Below are 16,370 nucleotides of genomic sequence, written 5' to 3' on the forward strand. Positions count from 1 at the left end.
CTAATAAATTTTAACTCGATCAACGAGTGAGGTCTTGCAATACAAGTAGCCGAACGTCACGTGATCACAACTGAGCCAGTGGTTCTCTCTCTCTCTCTCTCTCTCTCACTCACTGAGGGATTGTGGGTGATCGTCTCCCATGCTTGGATGCTCGGTCTCAGGCCGTGGTGTTTGGCAGAAATCAGTCGTTTTTCAGGACGTTGGAAGGTGCCCACGACTGGCACTGGTGTATTTTTTGTCACTTCACAGCACCTATGGACAGTCCTCTGCTTTTCCGGACAAGAGTAAGCTGAGGAATTCTTTGGTTCATCCTAGGTCAGGCTGCCTGCAGATAAAGACCCTTTCCTCTGCTGCCTGATTGCCAGTTACCTTAAATACAGTATAGGACAGGGGCGCCTGGGTGGCTCAGTTGGTTGAGTGGCCGACTTCGGCTCAGGTCATGATCTCGCAGTCCGTGAGTTCGAGCCCCGCGTCGGGCTGTGTGCTGACAGCTCAGAGCCTGGAGCCTGTTTCAGATTCTGTGTCTCCCTCTTTCTCACCCTCCCCCGTTCATGCTCTGTCTCTCTCTGTCTCAAAAATAAATAAACGTTAAAAAAATTTTTAAAAAATACAGTATAGGACAAGAGTTTCTTAATACTGTAGTCTGGTCAACATCCGTGCCAGTGTATGCAATGGTCCCCGTTCAGAAGAAGATTCCATGGAGCCAATAGAGAGCAGTGATTCCATTAGTGACAGTGAAAGTCGTCCTGCACAATAACCCTCCTCTCTCTTGTCTCCCTCACACCAGCCACGAAGGTTTTCAAAGGCAAGTGCAAGTTAATTTGTTTATTTATATTTTGTATTTTCTTTATTATTTTGCATTATATGACAGTGCTGTAGTCATTTGCATATGAATATTTTGGGGCTGTGGAACGAATCATCTGAGTGTCCATTATTTCTCACGGGGAAATTCGCTTTGATATCCAAGTACTTTGGATGACAAGCATGTTTCCAGAACGAATTATCTCGCACACTGTGGTTTTACTCTACTGCACCTGGTGTTGGGCGCCCAGGAGGTTTGCATTCTCAATGAAGGAAAAGCCACCCAACCATAGAATAGAGCAGAGATGCATTTTACAGATATTGACCAAACGTTTGGCCAAATACAAACTGATCAGCCACTCCCAGCTCCTCTTGCCCCACCTCCCACATTCTCCCCTTTTCTACTATACTTTCCACTCCCTCCACCAAGACTGGGTAATAGTTTCGGTCCAGACAAGGTGGAGAATAATCATGCCAATCACTAGGGGATGGGTGAGGCAACAAGGTTAAAAATATTTACGTTGGCCCCTGGATTTCCTCTCTTCCCTGGAATCCAGTCACCATGAAATGCCTCCTGCCTTTGGGCAATTACATGGTAGAGTCAAACTCCTTCATGTTTGAACCACTTCCTTCCTCCTGGGGTCTCTTTGTTACAGCACTTTAGCCGGGACCTCACCTAATCCCATCAGGGAAACACGCAGCCTTGGATAGTTGATGCTGAAGGTCCATACGGTCTTGGTCGAGGACCCTGGGGGCTTCGGAGTGGAGCCCCATAACCCCAGTTTACAGTCTGGGCACAATGGTTGCTGGTAGATTAAAGGTATGGGTTGTCGTGCCTGTAATCTCGTTTTAGACCAGCTTCGCAAATAAAGACATCAAGTTCATTGATCCACTCGCCTTCCAAGACAGAGCCAGCCCGCGTTGTGTGCTCTCTAGGAGAGAAGTTTCCTCATCCCCACATGAGTAACTCTTGTGAGCCCAAAGGAGCGGACCCCACAGAATGTAAAATGACACGCTCTTTCAGAATTAAATCATCTGCGCTTCCTTGCGTGGTCAGCAAGTCCAGGTTTTGGCCGTGCCCCTAGCCACCGTTCATTTCTAGAAGCGTCAAGACAGATGACTCAGTAGACCCCGGGGGGCTTATTTATGGACTGAATAAGGTAAATTGTCCCACGTTAAAAGCAAGTGAGGGGCTCTTCTCTACTAATCAGAATGTGATGAAGCTGAGAATTCAGGGGAGGGGGATAATGAATGGTCTGGCAACCCACTCGAAAAATCTTTTTCCCGTGAGAACTTGCCATGCAACTTCGAAGAAGCGTTTTTGACGATGTAGTCCTTAATATCGACCCACCCCCGAATCCAATTATAATCCCAGCAGAACACTCTCAGGCAGCAGCTCAGGGCTTGGGGGCAGAAACCAATGACAAGAGGCCCGTGTCCAGCAGCCCAGGGAATCACCTGCACCCTCTCTTCGGGGATTTCCCAACAGTGGCACTTGTTGATTTGGACAAGAGAATCTTTCGTTGTGGAGGGGTAGAGGACTATCCCGTTTGCAGAATGTTTGGTGTCACTGCCTGCCCTCCACCCGCTTAGAGGCCAGCAGCGTTCCCCGCACTAGTCCTGACACCCCAAAAATTTTTTTGAGACGCTGCTCAGTGTCCCCCAGGGGCAAAGTTGTCCCGGGTTGAGAGCCACGGCTCTAGATGAATTCAAGGAGGCAAGGAGGCTCACCCACCACTGCATCCCCGGGGCCTAGCACAGTGCCTGGCACAAAGCAAGGGCTCAACACATACCAGTTGAGTAAATGACTATGAGAAGAGGTGGGGGTGCACCGAGGCCTAAGCCTCCAGAAGCGCCTACCGGGTTGCATGCCGCAGACATGAACGTGCGTGCTCAGAGCCCCTGCTGCAGGGAGTGGATGGACCGATGGCCAGCAGCGTGTCCATGCTGGGGCCGGGCTTCCCCCTCAGGCGCTCCCAGCCAATGACCTTGCATGGTGGAGGTGAGAAGGCAGAACCGTTCTTGCCAGACCTAGTCACTCCGCGTCAAGGACACCCCAATGGCAAGGCCAAAACTCACTTGGAACTACACTGCCATATGAGACTCTCCAAACCTGCCCTTCCTTCCCCAGAGGCCAGCCAGGCACTTGGTCTGAAGGCCCCTACCTCCTTCTCCAGATCGCTCTCTTTATCCTTCCCAGGTGTTTCCCCCAATAAACCCCTTGCCCAGCTAATCCCATCTTGTTTCTACTTCTTGGTGGATGCGAACAACACACCTGCTCATTCTAGAAAGATGCCTTTCCCCGACACCCCCTTCGTGCACGATGCCGCGCTCTGGGGAGCTCCGTTGATAGAAGTAACATGCACAAACCAGTGTAGCCAGGGAGGGAGTTCTTAAAAGCGACTCGGTGTCCCTTTGTCTCTAAAACCAAAGGAGAGATGAATTGAACCCATAAACTGATAAACAGTAGCTCATAGCTAATAAAACCAGACGCACACTAACATCCCAGGCCAAGAGACTCTCACAAGTTAACCTCTTATCGGTTTTAAGGCAGCGAGTAAAGTCCTCTGGTCCACATGCCTTTCTTCTTCTCCAAGGAAGGGAAGGTCAGGAGGGAGGGTGGGAATCGGCCATCGGGACCCCAGCCAGTGCACACTTCCCCACAATCCATCCCGTCTTCTCTCTCCAGGCCCCAAATGTGATCGAAATGCACTTGGGTTCGAGAGCCCGTGGCCCCATCTGGCAGGGTCTGCTGGGAGCGTCTTCTTGGTCCAGCGCCCCCGGCTCAGCTAGCTTTCCCCTCGGCCACGCTCTCCCAGGGACAGATGACCTCCTTCTCCTCGGCCCGGTCACCCGACTCTCCTGTCCCGGTGTCCTCCGAGTCTATCAGGCAGGTCCCACTCTGCGTAGGCACGTCCATTTTGATCTGGAAAAAGCTTCAGGCACAAAAGACAGGCAAGTGCATAGGGACAGAAGGGACACCAAATCCTCAGCTCACCCTGACGTCCCCGGAGGAGAGTGACACCCAGGTGTGCCTGCCAAAAGCTTCGTGTGCCGCGACCGGCTCTGCGGATCTCTTTCACTGGGGGTAGAAGGGGACTCCTGTTTCTCTGCTGGACTCAGGCTCATTCAAAAGATGCTTTATTTTCATGTTGGAGGGGCTCGAATTGTTATGGATGGAGCAACCAACAGGAGCGTGTTGGTTGGTGCAGGGATACCCCTGACTGTCTCCCGAAAACCAAATAGAGGCGGGGGGCTGATTCTCAGTTTTGCACCGTCTACAACTTTTCTTTCTGCCATTGGTCCAGCAGTTGGCGTGCACCCCCTCGGAGCCTTTGTGCTGCCCCCGGTGACCTGCCTCCAGGCGCTTGGGGTTCTCAGAACTCAGGCTTACACCCAAAATGGAGCTGAGAGGGGCCACCTCTCGGGGGAGACTGGGCACGGTCATTTTCACAGAAACACCTGTAGAAGCAGGAATCCCCGCAGGCCCCTCTGAGAGCCTGCAGGTGTATGCGGGAGGGGGGAGGTGAGGCGAGGGCACTGAAGGCAGGAGGCTCCGGCCCCCACCACCTCTGGTTCCCACCGCTGCCACTGACCCTTCCTGCCCTTTAAAAGTGCAATGGATCTGGGGCGCCTGGGTGGCTCGGTCAGTTAAGCACCTGACTCGGTTTCGGCTCAAGTCACCGTCTCACGGTTCGTGGGTTCGAGCCCCGCGTGGGCTCCCAGCTGGCAGTGTGGAGCCTGCCTGGGACTCTCTCTGCCCCTCCCCCGCTTACTCCCTCTCCTCTCTCTCTGTTTCTCTCAAAGTATATAAATAACTTTAAAAAAAAAAAGTGCAATGGATTCATTAGACTGACGTTCTGGGGATGGGGCAGGCTGGGTGGAGCACAGAAGGGGGAAAAGGTGGAAAAGAAAGACTCCCGTTCCTTTTCTTTCTCAGGAAGCAGGCGAGGGCAACGCTGAGTTTCTGGAAACTATCCAGCGGCCAAACAGCCCTCTTGTCGTGTCTGCTAACCCAGAATCCTCATTACTCACCCCCCCCACCCCCAGTTCTAGACCATGCTCAAGCCCATGGCCTCGGTACCCAGCACAGACATACACGCACACATAGACACGTTTGCACACACACACACAGACATGCGTGCACGTGCACTCATGCAGAGACATATGCACACGCGCATGCTCACATGCAGGCAAATGTGCAAACACGTATGCTCGCACAGGGACAAATGTGCCCCTGCGCTCACACACAGCACGATCCCTTCCGGTTCTTACTTTGCTACTCTCCTGGATTTCAGCCGTGACACCTGCTGGCCCACGTCCCCCAGGGGCTGCACCTTCCCGTGGGACACGGGCGGGCATTTGGGCGAGAGCCTGGCAAAGACCGGGGAAGCCGAACAGCCCCGTCTCAGAAATCTGCTGAAGGACAGAGCCACGCGGGCCTTGGGCCGGACCCAGGGGTGTTCGGCCGAGGCCTCACCCCCGGCGGTGTCGGAGGGCCCCGGGCAGGCCCCGGAGGCACCAGCGGCCCCCGTCTGCTCGGAGCTCTCCGAGGCCACCCTCATAGGCGTGGGGCAGATGGTGCTGCTGGGCCTCCGGATGAAGCGGCCCGGCGAGGGGAAAGGCATCCTGGGGGAGCGGCAGGAGGGGGAGAAGGGACCCGAAGGAGACGGGGGCACGCAGGTCCCTGTGTACACGGCCAGGTGGGGGCTGGGAGCGGTGTGCTGGCCCGGCTGCAGACAAGGAAAGAGAGAGTTCAGGGTGAGTCATGGGGGCTCAGGGACACAGCCCTCTGCTGACTTAGCCCCCTCCAGCGCCCAGAGCACGGCCTGGTGTGGCGGACCCACAGGGGAGCTGGGAAAGGGGCCCGGAGCCCCCTGTGATGACGGCCCAGCCACACACGGGCCTCCCGTCAAGGGGCCCGCCGGTCCCCGAGCCCTGGCCACGGTGCCTGGAGCTGGACATTTGCATCCAGGCTGACCTTTGCCGGGCCTGGGATGCTGGGGTGAGGCCAGGCTGGCTTTCCAACTGCCCCCCAGCAAACAATGCTTAGGACCCGCCAGATGCCATGCATCCTTTCTCCGTCCTTAGTTCCCAGCCCGAGGACACTTTTAACAGAGCAGTGGAGGTGACACGAGAAGCCCCAGCCCGGACCCTGCTCACTCCTCCAGGCTTGAGACCACCCCACCTCGTCCTGAGCCCCGACCCCGTGTCCAACTGGCCACGCCTTGGGGGTCGCCAAGCCCCCGCACTGGCCGTGCCTCCCGCGGCAGAACAGGATGGCCGGGAGGGGAGGCAGAGTGGGCGTCATGGGCTCATCACTGGAGAAGGGGAGCATCCCGACCTCCCTGGGCTCCCGTGGCCCCAGAGTCAAGGAGCGGGAGGGGGGAGGGGCAGGAGTGCTGGACCAGCAGGTTTTCAGCAAAGAAGCCCAGGAGAGCTTGGTCTGAGCTGACAAAGTTAAAGTTGGAATTTTCAGGGAGGCTCTCTGCTGTCACCCCTCTGTTGTCACCGCTCTTCCCTCCACAGATGGGCGTCCGAGGGCCCATCAGCCCCGTTCGTCATGCCCCGTCCTAAAGGCCTGCTGTGGCCTCTCACCGTGTCAAAGCCCAGTCCTGGTGGGGAAGGGGGACCCTCTGGGACAGCTGGGCCATCACTGCTTCCGAGAGAGAACTGGAAAGGACTTCAGTGAAGAACAAACCCTCTTTGAAACTGGCACAGCCACACGACGCCCAGCTTAGAGAAACCTGCCTGCCCCGGGGGCCTAGGCACTGCCCCGGGGCCGAGGGAGGGCAGCTCCGGGCGCTGAGCTGGAGGCTGCTGGCTTCTATGGGGTATGGCCTGGTTTCCAGGTCCCCTGAGTGTGCTGGTCCTAGCCGGAAGAGAAAGGGGCAGGCACATCCAAGGACAGCTTTTAGAGGAAAAGAAAGGCCAGGAGGCCACAGAAGTCTTTGCCATGGGGGACAGAGGGGGGACGGCCTCCATTCTCCCCCACCAGCTCCCTGAAGTTCAAGTTCGATTCCATTCTGAAACAGCAGCTGAGAGCCACTGGTACAGTGCCTCTGCTCAGGCCTCCACAGGCCCACAAACCAGAGCCAAGGCCCGGACCTGGGGCCCCAGGGTTAACATACGAAATCAAAACTCCTGGCCTTAACACGCAGCGAGAACTCAGGAAACGTGAGGGTCGAGGCTGAGCACGTTTTGTGGATCATCGCACTCACTTCCCAAAGCCGCTCAGTAAGGCCACCAGCTCTTACTATGCCCATTTTACAGACGAGGAAACTAATGCTTCGAAAACCGAGCCCCAAGGACAGGCCACCGGGGACAGGGCGGGCTTTGAAGCCGGGCCCGTGGACGGCCGAGTCTGCACGTGTAGCAGCTAGCTGGCCGTCTCAGGATGGCCTGCCCATCAGCGCACCCCGGGATCACCCAGGGTGATGTTGCAAGTGTGGATCCCAACCCCACCCAGACCCACTGAAGGAGAATCTCGGGGGGACGCAACCCAGGGAAAGCATCTTCTAACAAACACCCGAGGTCACGGTTTTGTTATGTCCAGTTTGAGGAGCCCCACGCCATGCTTCTAACACCGTCCTTCTATAGGGAAAGGGGTCTCCACTTAGGACACAGTCTGCTGACCAGAAGAGCAATAAAAGAGAAAGCTGGACCCTCATTAAGGGTTTGGGAGACAATGGTTAGGTGAAAGGGTCTGGCCCTGTAACTTCTTAAGCATCTGCTCTATGGTAGGTAATCTAGCATATTATCTAGTATCCAGAAAATTGAGGTCTAGACGGGCTCATTGCCATCCCAAGGCTCTCACAGCCAACAGGGACAGTGACATGTACAACACGAAGGTGGCCGCTAACATTCCTGCCCCCGTCTTCCAGTGTGGGTGTGAACCAGAAATGGCACACGACAGCCACTCCGTGCTCAGGTGACGTGATATGGCATAGGTGACCTCAACAAAGGATTATCTGGGTGAGCCTGACCTCATCACACGAACCCTTCAGATCTGAGTCACAGACCAGGGACAGACGTCAGACAAGGTTGGAAGCACAACAGGGATTCAACAAAGGGGAAATTCTCCAGGATTGGCTTTGAAGGTGGGACAGAGGGGACACAGGACGAGGGATAGGGCAGCTTCTAGGAGCTGGGTGCAGCCATCAGCTTAACGGCCAACAAAAACGCTGGGGCCTTGAGTCCTACAGTGACAAACTGAGTCTCCACAACAACCTCAAAGAGATTGGGAGCAGGTTCTTCGTAAGAGCCTCCAGATAGGAACACGACAGCCTGGTGTGACCTTGGGTGTGAGACCGTGAGCAGGGAGCCCGGCCCAGCCTCACCTGGCCATCGGTGCGCTAACAAACAGCTGTGTGTGCGCTGTTTCATTGCACAGCAGCAGATAACTAACACAGAATGAGAATCCCATCCGAGGAGCGTGAAACCCCAAAGCCCCCTGCTTTGCCTACTGATCCATAAGGCCATCCCGTTGCCTGTGGGGTTCAGATGGGACCTGGGGTCCTGGAGAGTGGGCTGAGACACCAAAACTAGGCAATAGGCTTTGGTGAGAGAATAAACTGACTGAGGACACCCTACCTCCGGTTCATTCTCTTGAATCCCACTTCCTCAGAATCTGTGATAAAGTCATTATAACCCCCACTTTACAGATTAGGAAACTGAGCCTCGTGGAGATGACAACTTGACCAAGATCGCACAGCTTATGACAGGACAGGCCACTCCCATTTACTGCCCTCCTTAATTCTGTGCCCTCCTCCCCACCCCCCTCTTCTCCCCCATCACTTTCTTTTCCAGGATGAATGACAAGACAGGTGAGGAGCGGCCACTGTCCTGCTTTACTCACCTGGCCTGAGAAGGTCCTTTCTTCTGGGAAAATAGCCATTGACCCCATGGGCCCCAGACACCCAAAGCGGGAAGGCCTTTTTTACCCCCTTCCCACCAGGACTCCGGCCCCTCCCACAGAGACCTGGCCCCTCCAGCCCACGCCACGCCCACCCCTGGTGTGACACAGCAAAGCAGCGGCATGCAAGGCACGTGGCAAAGAAATGTGACACACGGAGACACGGTGAAGCTCTGAGAGCTCTGTTTTATTAGGCAAGGGAGTGACACGGGGAAAGAGCGTGGAATGGAGTGGATACATTGACATGACGTCACAATCGTAGGCTTTTTAATGGCAGGCAAGGCAGATAAGTGCAAAGAGGTGCGATTCGTCTTCTGTCTAGAAACTGGCTGAGAATCTGAAGGGGTCCTTGTGGCCCCCTGAACTCCTGCTTCCTAAGCCACATTCAGGTTCAGCATGCAGTATGCACAGCACCCTCTCCGGTCCCTCCTCGCTTTCCCCTCGCCCACTGCCTCCAAAAGCAAATGAGCAAAGTTGGCTCCGTGGAAACAATTCCACAAGGGTGGACACATCATTTCTCCTACCCGCCATCTCGTGTGTGGCACAGCCTTACCATCTTGAACGGACCCTTGCTTTAGCCACAAAACTTGGACAGACTCATAGAGCGCATGACATCAATGGCCCACCCTCCTCCCTTCCAATATATCCTGATGGTCCCTGAAGAGCTGGGCGGCCCACACTGCAAGACTCTGAGAGAGCAGAGAAGTGAGACGGTTTAAGTCAACAAAGCTAAAAATGCACCCGAGGGAATGCCCGGAATAGTAAAGAGTAATGGATCACCGTACTGGACGAACACCGACAGGTGCAAGGAAGACCGTACGCGACTAAGAATGGTGGTGATGATGCAGATGACGACAGTGACGGTGTTGGTGATAAATGGTGGTGATGGCGACAGTGACGATGGTTGTGACCAAGGTAACAGCAGCTAGCATCTATTGAGCGTTTATTATATGCCAGGCATTACCTTACGTACTCTTCTTGTATCTTCTTGTCCCTAGCCCTCGTATTACCACAACCCTCACAAGAAGAGCAGTCCTTTCTCTAAAAGCCAAGCTTGAAGACGAAATTCTACCAAGGAAATCCTGGCGCTTTACAGCATGATTTATATTCTAGCATAAGAGATGCACCACCATAGGTGGAGAAACTCAAGCTGTTTAAAGCATGCCATTGAGGAATCAAGAGGGTGCCTAAGTACACAGAAAACAGAAACTATCACAATCATTTAAATATATCGATAATACTGTCCAAATAAATACTATTTTTGATGCTGAGATCGAGACAGACCCTGCGGGGGCCACTGTTATGTTTGACACACAGAAACAAAGCCCCCAGGAACAGCTGTCACCTGCTGGGGCCCAGCGGCCGACACTCTTACAAAACCTCAAAACTGGACAGGGACCTGGGCTCCTTTACTACCAAACACGAGACTCTCCTGGTGGATTCCCCGCCAGGCCTCCAGGCCAGACAATCCTCTCCCGTCTCTGTGCTCTTCTGGTGTGCCACACTCAGCCTCGATCCCGTTCCGTCTCACGTTGCAGCCATTTGCATCTAGGCATCGATGCCAGCCCCTGGAGGGCAGAGAACCTCTTGCCCGTTTCTGTACCTGTCCCAGCAGCCATCACCGGTTCTTACACAGAAAAGGTGTTTAGAAACGTGTGGAACGTGGCTGCTGCTATCCAGGAGCGAAGCCATTTATCTCCTACCCTCCTTCAGATGCATTTCTCCGGCTTCCTTATTTATGCATTTATCCGTTAAAGAGTGATAACTGGCCCTGTTTACATCCCTGTGCCTCTCATTAGATTGCGGGGTCCCCGTGTGTCTGACGTTGAGAAGGCTTCCATTAATACGTGTGGTGTATCTACTCTGTGCCTGATACGGAGCCCCTGGGAGCCTGCCGGAGGGTGGGAGACATCTCACTTGTGGGAGGTGGATGGCTGAGTCACAAACACGATACACTTTGTAGCCTGCGGAACTCCTGATGTGTTGGACGTCCTGCCATCCTCACCGCCATTGAGACGGGTATGCGGTCCCAGCTCACAGGGGGTAACCAGGAGGGACGGCGCATCTCTCTGGTTTTGTGCTTCTCAAACTTTCCCAGGAAAGTAGGACAAACAGCAGGAGAGCCGGGTAAACATCCTCTCCCAGGAGTCTGAGGGTAAAGCCTAAACCTGCCACAGCCAAGCATGAAACGTCTTTGATGTCTCAATTTTTATCTTAAAAAATTCATGTACGTTTTGCATTCTAATTCATACTATATTCATGATGCTTTTAATGCAAAAAAAATATCTAAAATTACCTAAGTGTCCTCCCATTCCAAATCTTCAAGCAAAACTGAGGCCCCAGGCGGGGTACCCTCCTGGAACTCACAGAGTCTGTTTCAAGAAGCGTGGATCTGGCCCTAACCCCTCACTTCACAAATCAGGAAGCAGAGATCATAAGTGACTTGTTCAAGACCACATGGCTGGTGGCAGAACCAGAGACCAAGAGGCCTTCTCCAAATCCAGGGCTCTTTCCCTTCCTTCCTTCCTCCTTTCATTCATCCACTCAGGTAAGACACGTTTCTGCAGAACCCATCAGGTTTCAGAGTGATCCTGGGCAAACGCAGCCCCTGTCCTGTGTCATTCCATTTACCACGGCCATCACCTGAAATTCCTTCTCGGGATGCCCTCCCTGCATCGGAAAACTTCCAACATTCTCCAAAAGAGAGATGACCAAAAGCACACCTCAGCTTGTTCTTTCGGAGTTTAAACTAGTCTACGACTAGGGAAAATGGAGAGAGTAATGGAATCAATTCACTGACATGAAACCAAGAGCTGTAGACTCCTTACAATGGCCTAAAAGGTCCCCAGTGACCTGGCCTCGCCCACCTCTCTAACCTTGTGTTGCACCATATGCCCCACGCCCACCAGGTTCCATCCACCTGGCCTTACAGTTCACCCCGAGGCACTTTCCCCAATGGGCCTTCACGCATGCAGTCCCGTCGGCCTGGAAAGTTCTCCCTGCCTGCCCACATTCTTTGTGTGGCCGCTTTCGCTCCACCTCTGCTTCTCCGTGACCGCCTTGAAGAGGCCTCCTTAGTGCACACATCTCCCTTCTCCCCTCTCAGGGCACCATATCCGCATCCTTTGTAACACTCTCTACAGGTTTTATCATATGTGTGGGCTGTTGGTCGCAGTGACGGCTCCAATTCGTCCCTCCCTGTCTCCACGTCTGTGGCGATAAGACTTTAACATTTCTCTCGCTGAAGGGCTAGAGCTTATTTCCTCATCCCTTGATTCTAGGCTGGCTTGGTAACTTGATTTGGCCAAGGAAATGAGGTGGAAAACCAGGTCTAAGCCTACACCTCAAGACTCTGACGTGTTTCCACTTACTCCCTTGCAACCCGCCATCACCACAGATCATGCCGCGGCCAGGCTGTTGGAGGACAAGAGGCACGAGAAGCAGAGGAGAATCGTTCCGCTCGTCCCAGCTTAGGCCACCACAGATCAAGGCCCCAGGCATGGGAGTGAGCTCCACCAAGATCAGCAGAGCCACACAGACGACCCTATACCCAGGAGCAATAAACACTGATTATCGTGTGACGCTCTAATCTTGTTTGTCACATGGCAACGGCTGCCGATACCATTGGCTTCGTTATTTTTGGTCAGTCCTAGACTATAAACTTCCTGAGACACAGGCCAGGCCGTGGTATTCACCACTGCCTGGCACGTAGTAGGTACTCAGTAAACGTGTTGAAGGAGTGAGTCCCTTTGCTGCGTAACGTCGGTCCCTTGCTCGCAGACTTGCTCTGTCGCCTTTGCGTTCTCACGCAGGTGTATGAGGTAAGGCTAGCTTCCAGAATTACCTTGTAGGCCTCCCAAGGTCAGAGTGGGAACTGTCCTCTCCCTGCTCCCTGACCACAGGGCTGGCCTAGCCTACAGAGGAGAGAAGCACAGGAAGAGAAGCAGAGGAGAGGCTACAGAGGAGAGAAGCACGAACATCGAGAAAATATCCAAAGGAGGGGCGCCTGGGTGGCTCATTCGGTTAAGCACCCAGTTCTTGATTTCGGCTCAGGTCATGATCTCACAGTCTTGAGACCAAGCCCTACATCAGGCTCTGAGCCAGATGTGGAGCCTACTTAGGATTCTCTCTCTCCCTCTCCCTCTCCCCTGTCCCGCCACAAAAAAATAAAAGAAAATATCCCAAAGAGTATTATCTTTGACCCTAACTCGTCTTGGAAATGTCCAGCCGTCTACCACCCCTCTTCCCACGAATGAAGTCACCATCACCTTTCCTTTATCCAAAACGATACGGCCCTCGTCATAAGGCCATTTCACCTTGACTGCCCGGGAGGCTTCCGACTGAGTCCTTCGTCTAATTAGTCTAATTAGCCCTTCATACTAATTCCCCCAGCGGGTGTCAGGCGGTGGGGAGACAACAGGGAAGGAGGGAGCTCACCAGCCCTCATCAACCGTGACTAAGAACAAGCTCAACAGGAATGTCTCAGCAGGACCCTTCCAGAAGGTGTAACAGAGAAGCCCAGGGGAAGTGCATCTAGGGGGGACCCTGCATCTAGTGCCTCAGAGGCATCTCAGACTGCTTTAGAAGCGGAGTCTGAATCGGAGAGGTAGGGTGAGGAGCTCCATTAAGCTATTTGAAACGAATGTACCTGAAAGAACTATGTCTTGGGGGACGAGGCGGTCTTCCCGTTCATTTTCCAAAGCAAACGGTGTTACACAAAACAGCCTGTTTTCTTTGGGCTTCCCACTCCAAGAACCCCCTCGGTAAGAGGGTAAGTGCCAAGTTCGTACTTACTAAGTAAGCGCTAAGTAAGTCACACAGCACCTGAGTCAAGTGACCTCCCCGCCCCCCACTGCTGCCCCTGCCCCCCCACGAACTGGAGCTCTAGTTGCGGTGACATTGTGAAGTCCACCCCGAAGGAGGTCAGGGGGCTATGGCACGCACCTGGCGACCCCGCTGCGCCCCCCCCCCCCCCCCCGCAACGGGGCATAGAATTCTCTAGACTCTGACTCTGCCTTTCTTTGCATGCCTCTCTTGCACGTACGCCCCCGCCCCCAAGGATTCTAGATCTATTTAGGAGGCAGCTCTCTTTTGAGTTGGCTCCTACGGTCCAGCTTGCTCATGACCTGGGTGATGTCCACCGTATTGGCTGCTTCTCGAGCCTTGGCTTCTTCTTCCAGCTGCCTCAGGATGACGGGGCTCGGGCTGGAACGCAGGTGGCGTCGCATAAATGGGAGACCGGAGCTGGAAGGAAGGACAAGGCCGTGGTTGGTGGAAAGCCACACAGCTCGCCCAGCTGTGCCACTGTGGCACCTGGTGGGAGACGGGGCTGCAGGACCCGAATCTGGGCTCGTTCCCTCATTCTCCTCGTGAGCGCCAAGGGGGCGCCCTCAGAGGCGTGTTCGACCTGAGCTCTTTCTCCCCCTTTGGAGGATGGACCAGAGTGAGGACCAGCCGCCATCGGATTCTAGGCTAGGCGCATGGAACACTGCCTGTCGTGGTGACGACATACCTTCTACAATGTTTAGAAATCAATGTGTCAACTTCCCATGGGCTCTCTCTGAAAGAAGGGGGCAAGGAGAGTTGGATACTGGAAGACCAATGGTTCTTGCCTTGGGGGGAGGGGGGGTGGAGGGAGCATTTGTTTTCAAAAAGCCAAGGCTCTGGGAAGGAGGGAAAGAGCCCGGCTCTCCAAGGGGGCCAGGCTAGACCAGCAGAGAACGCGGGGGGAGGCCTGGAGAGGGTTGCTGGGCTGGTGGTACTTTGTGCATGCACCACGTGAGTCAGAACCTCTCCAGAAGTCAAACATGGGTTCTTGGGACCCAAGTCTGTCTCCCATGGCCTTGGGGACCAGGACAAAGCTCCAGGCGTCTGACAGATGCAGGCAGTGGCGAGCAGCTGAACCACCCCCATGCCTGGAAAACAAGCACTTAACAGCAATGGTAGACTTCAAACCTAGGACCTCCCCAAACCTCTGGACTACAAAAGCCCGGAGAACTCTGGCGTCCACGCGAGGGAAGAAGACGGCTCCCTTACCAGTGAGTCATGGTTGAACTTGGGTCGCCCACCAGCCCAGCCCAGGGGGAGTTTGGAGCTCGATTTAACGGATTCTAGAGAAATTAAGTTGCACACATTGGCTGACACTCACGAGCCCTGGGACGAACTCACACGCCCTGCAACCCACACACACTGACAGGCCGGGCTTCCCTCATTACAAAAGCATCACCCGTGTGTCCTCACTCACAGGGCCATTACCAGACCACCATTCCCCACGGCAAGATAAGCACTGCACCGGGGGCCTCAGGGCCCCCTGGATGCTCCAGAAAAGATGCCAGTTGATTTCTCAGGCCTGCTGCCTACTTATAAAACATCTGGAGAGAGATACACAAGACTTCCTTTCCTTCCCCACTACTCTCTGGCAGAACTTCTGGAGCCATTACGCTCCTTTCTTGTGACTTAAAGGAGAAGCTTTCAAGCCCCCAGGGACACTGAACTCCCTTCCTTACCGGGCAAACCTAGAAGAATAGCACCACAAAGCCCTCTTTTCTCTCCTTTTTATAACAGGGCCATTATCCTCAAGAATGAAACTAAGTTGGGTTTTTTTTTTTTAAGCTCCTTTGATAAAGGCTCCCGTCCAACCACCCCTCTTTTGAATTGACTGGAGACGCTGGAAAAGAGCCCAGCATGGGCTGAGCCTGCAAACAGGGGAACATTTACTAACCATGGGGGGGGCGGGGGCGGGGAGGGGGGCAGGGGGGGGGGGAGAGGGATGAACAGACCACGTGCCGTCACTGAGAAAACCCCCACCAAAGTCCCACAACTTTGTTCATGCTGTCATTTGGTTACTCTTTTGAATCTTCAGTCCCTCCCTATAGAGTGTTCTTTTACCCCTCCAGAAAAAGGGTTCAAACTGCCCTTCAGAACACTGCATCCTTTGCCCAAGGGTTCTGCCAGTTGGGATGATCCACATCTCCAAGGAGGAAGTGAGCAGGAACCAGTTAACGGGGGACTTGCTGACAGGCAGTCCCTGGAGTCAACAAGAACACTTAGAACTCTTTTTTTTTTTTTTTTTTTTTTTTTTTTTTTTTAATTTTTTTTTCAACGTTTTTTATTTATTTTTGGGACAGAGAGAGACAGAGCATGAACGGGGGAGGGGCAGAGAGAGAGGGAGACACAGAATCGGAAACAGGCTCCAGGCTCCGAGCCATCAGCCCAGAGCCCGACGCGGGGCTCGAACTCACAGACCGCGAGATTGTGACCTGGCTGAAGTCGGACGCTTAACCAACTGCGCCACCCAGGCGCCCCGAACACTTAGAACTCTTAGAACAACAAGAACACTTAGAATGTCACTGTCGTTTTTCCACATCAGTCCACCATTTTTCTTGAGGCATAGTCTGCTGTGCTCTCTAAGGTCTTAGGACATTCCAAGGATACAAGGATGTAGCTAATTTAATTCCCACAAATCAGTTTCAAGGTGAAGAAGTATAGCAACTTTTTTAAAAATTTTTAAATTTTAAATTTTTTAATGTTTATTTCTTTTTGAGAGGGAGACAGAACACGAGCAGGGGAGGGGCAGAGAGCAAGGGAGACACAGAATCCGAAGCAGGCTCCAGGCTCTGAGCCATCAGCACAGAGCCTGACTCGGGACTCGAAC

The 16,370-nt window shown here is 53.8% G+C and overlaps 1 protein-coding gene across 2 annotated transcripts in view; it reads right to left on the reverse strand.

The window, feature by feature from the left end:
* Positions 1 to 830: 830 nt before the first annotated feature.
* The window catches only part of RGS9 (regulator of G protein signaling 9), a 73,418-nt gene continuing 57,878 nt past the window's right edge, over positions 831 to 16,370 (reverse strand). For both annotated transcript variants that reach the window (XM_078438244.2, XM_078438245.2), the window contains exons 17-19: positions 13,843 to 13,960; positions 5,077 to 5,534; positions 831 to 3,737 (exon numbers count right to left, since the gene is read on the reverse strand). In XM_078438244.2, coding sequence (XP_078294370.2) covers positions 3,587 to 3,737; positions 5,077 to 5,534; positions 13,843 to 13,960 — 727 coding nt within the window. In that variant the 3' untranslated portion in view covers positions 831 to 3,586. The remainder of the gene's footprint in view (positions 3,738 to 5,076; positions 5,535 to 13,842; positions 13,961 to 16,370) is intronic.

The sequence above is a fragment of the Panthera onca genome, chromosome E1 (assembly GCF_046562875.1).
Source record: "Panthera onca isolate mPanOnc1 chromosome E1, mPanOnc1 haplotype 2, whole genome shotgun sequence".
NCBI classification, from domain to species: domain Eukaryota; kingdom Metazoa; phylum Chordata; class Mammalia; order Carnivora; family Felidae; genus Panthera; species Panthera onca.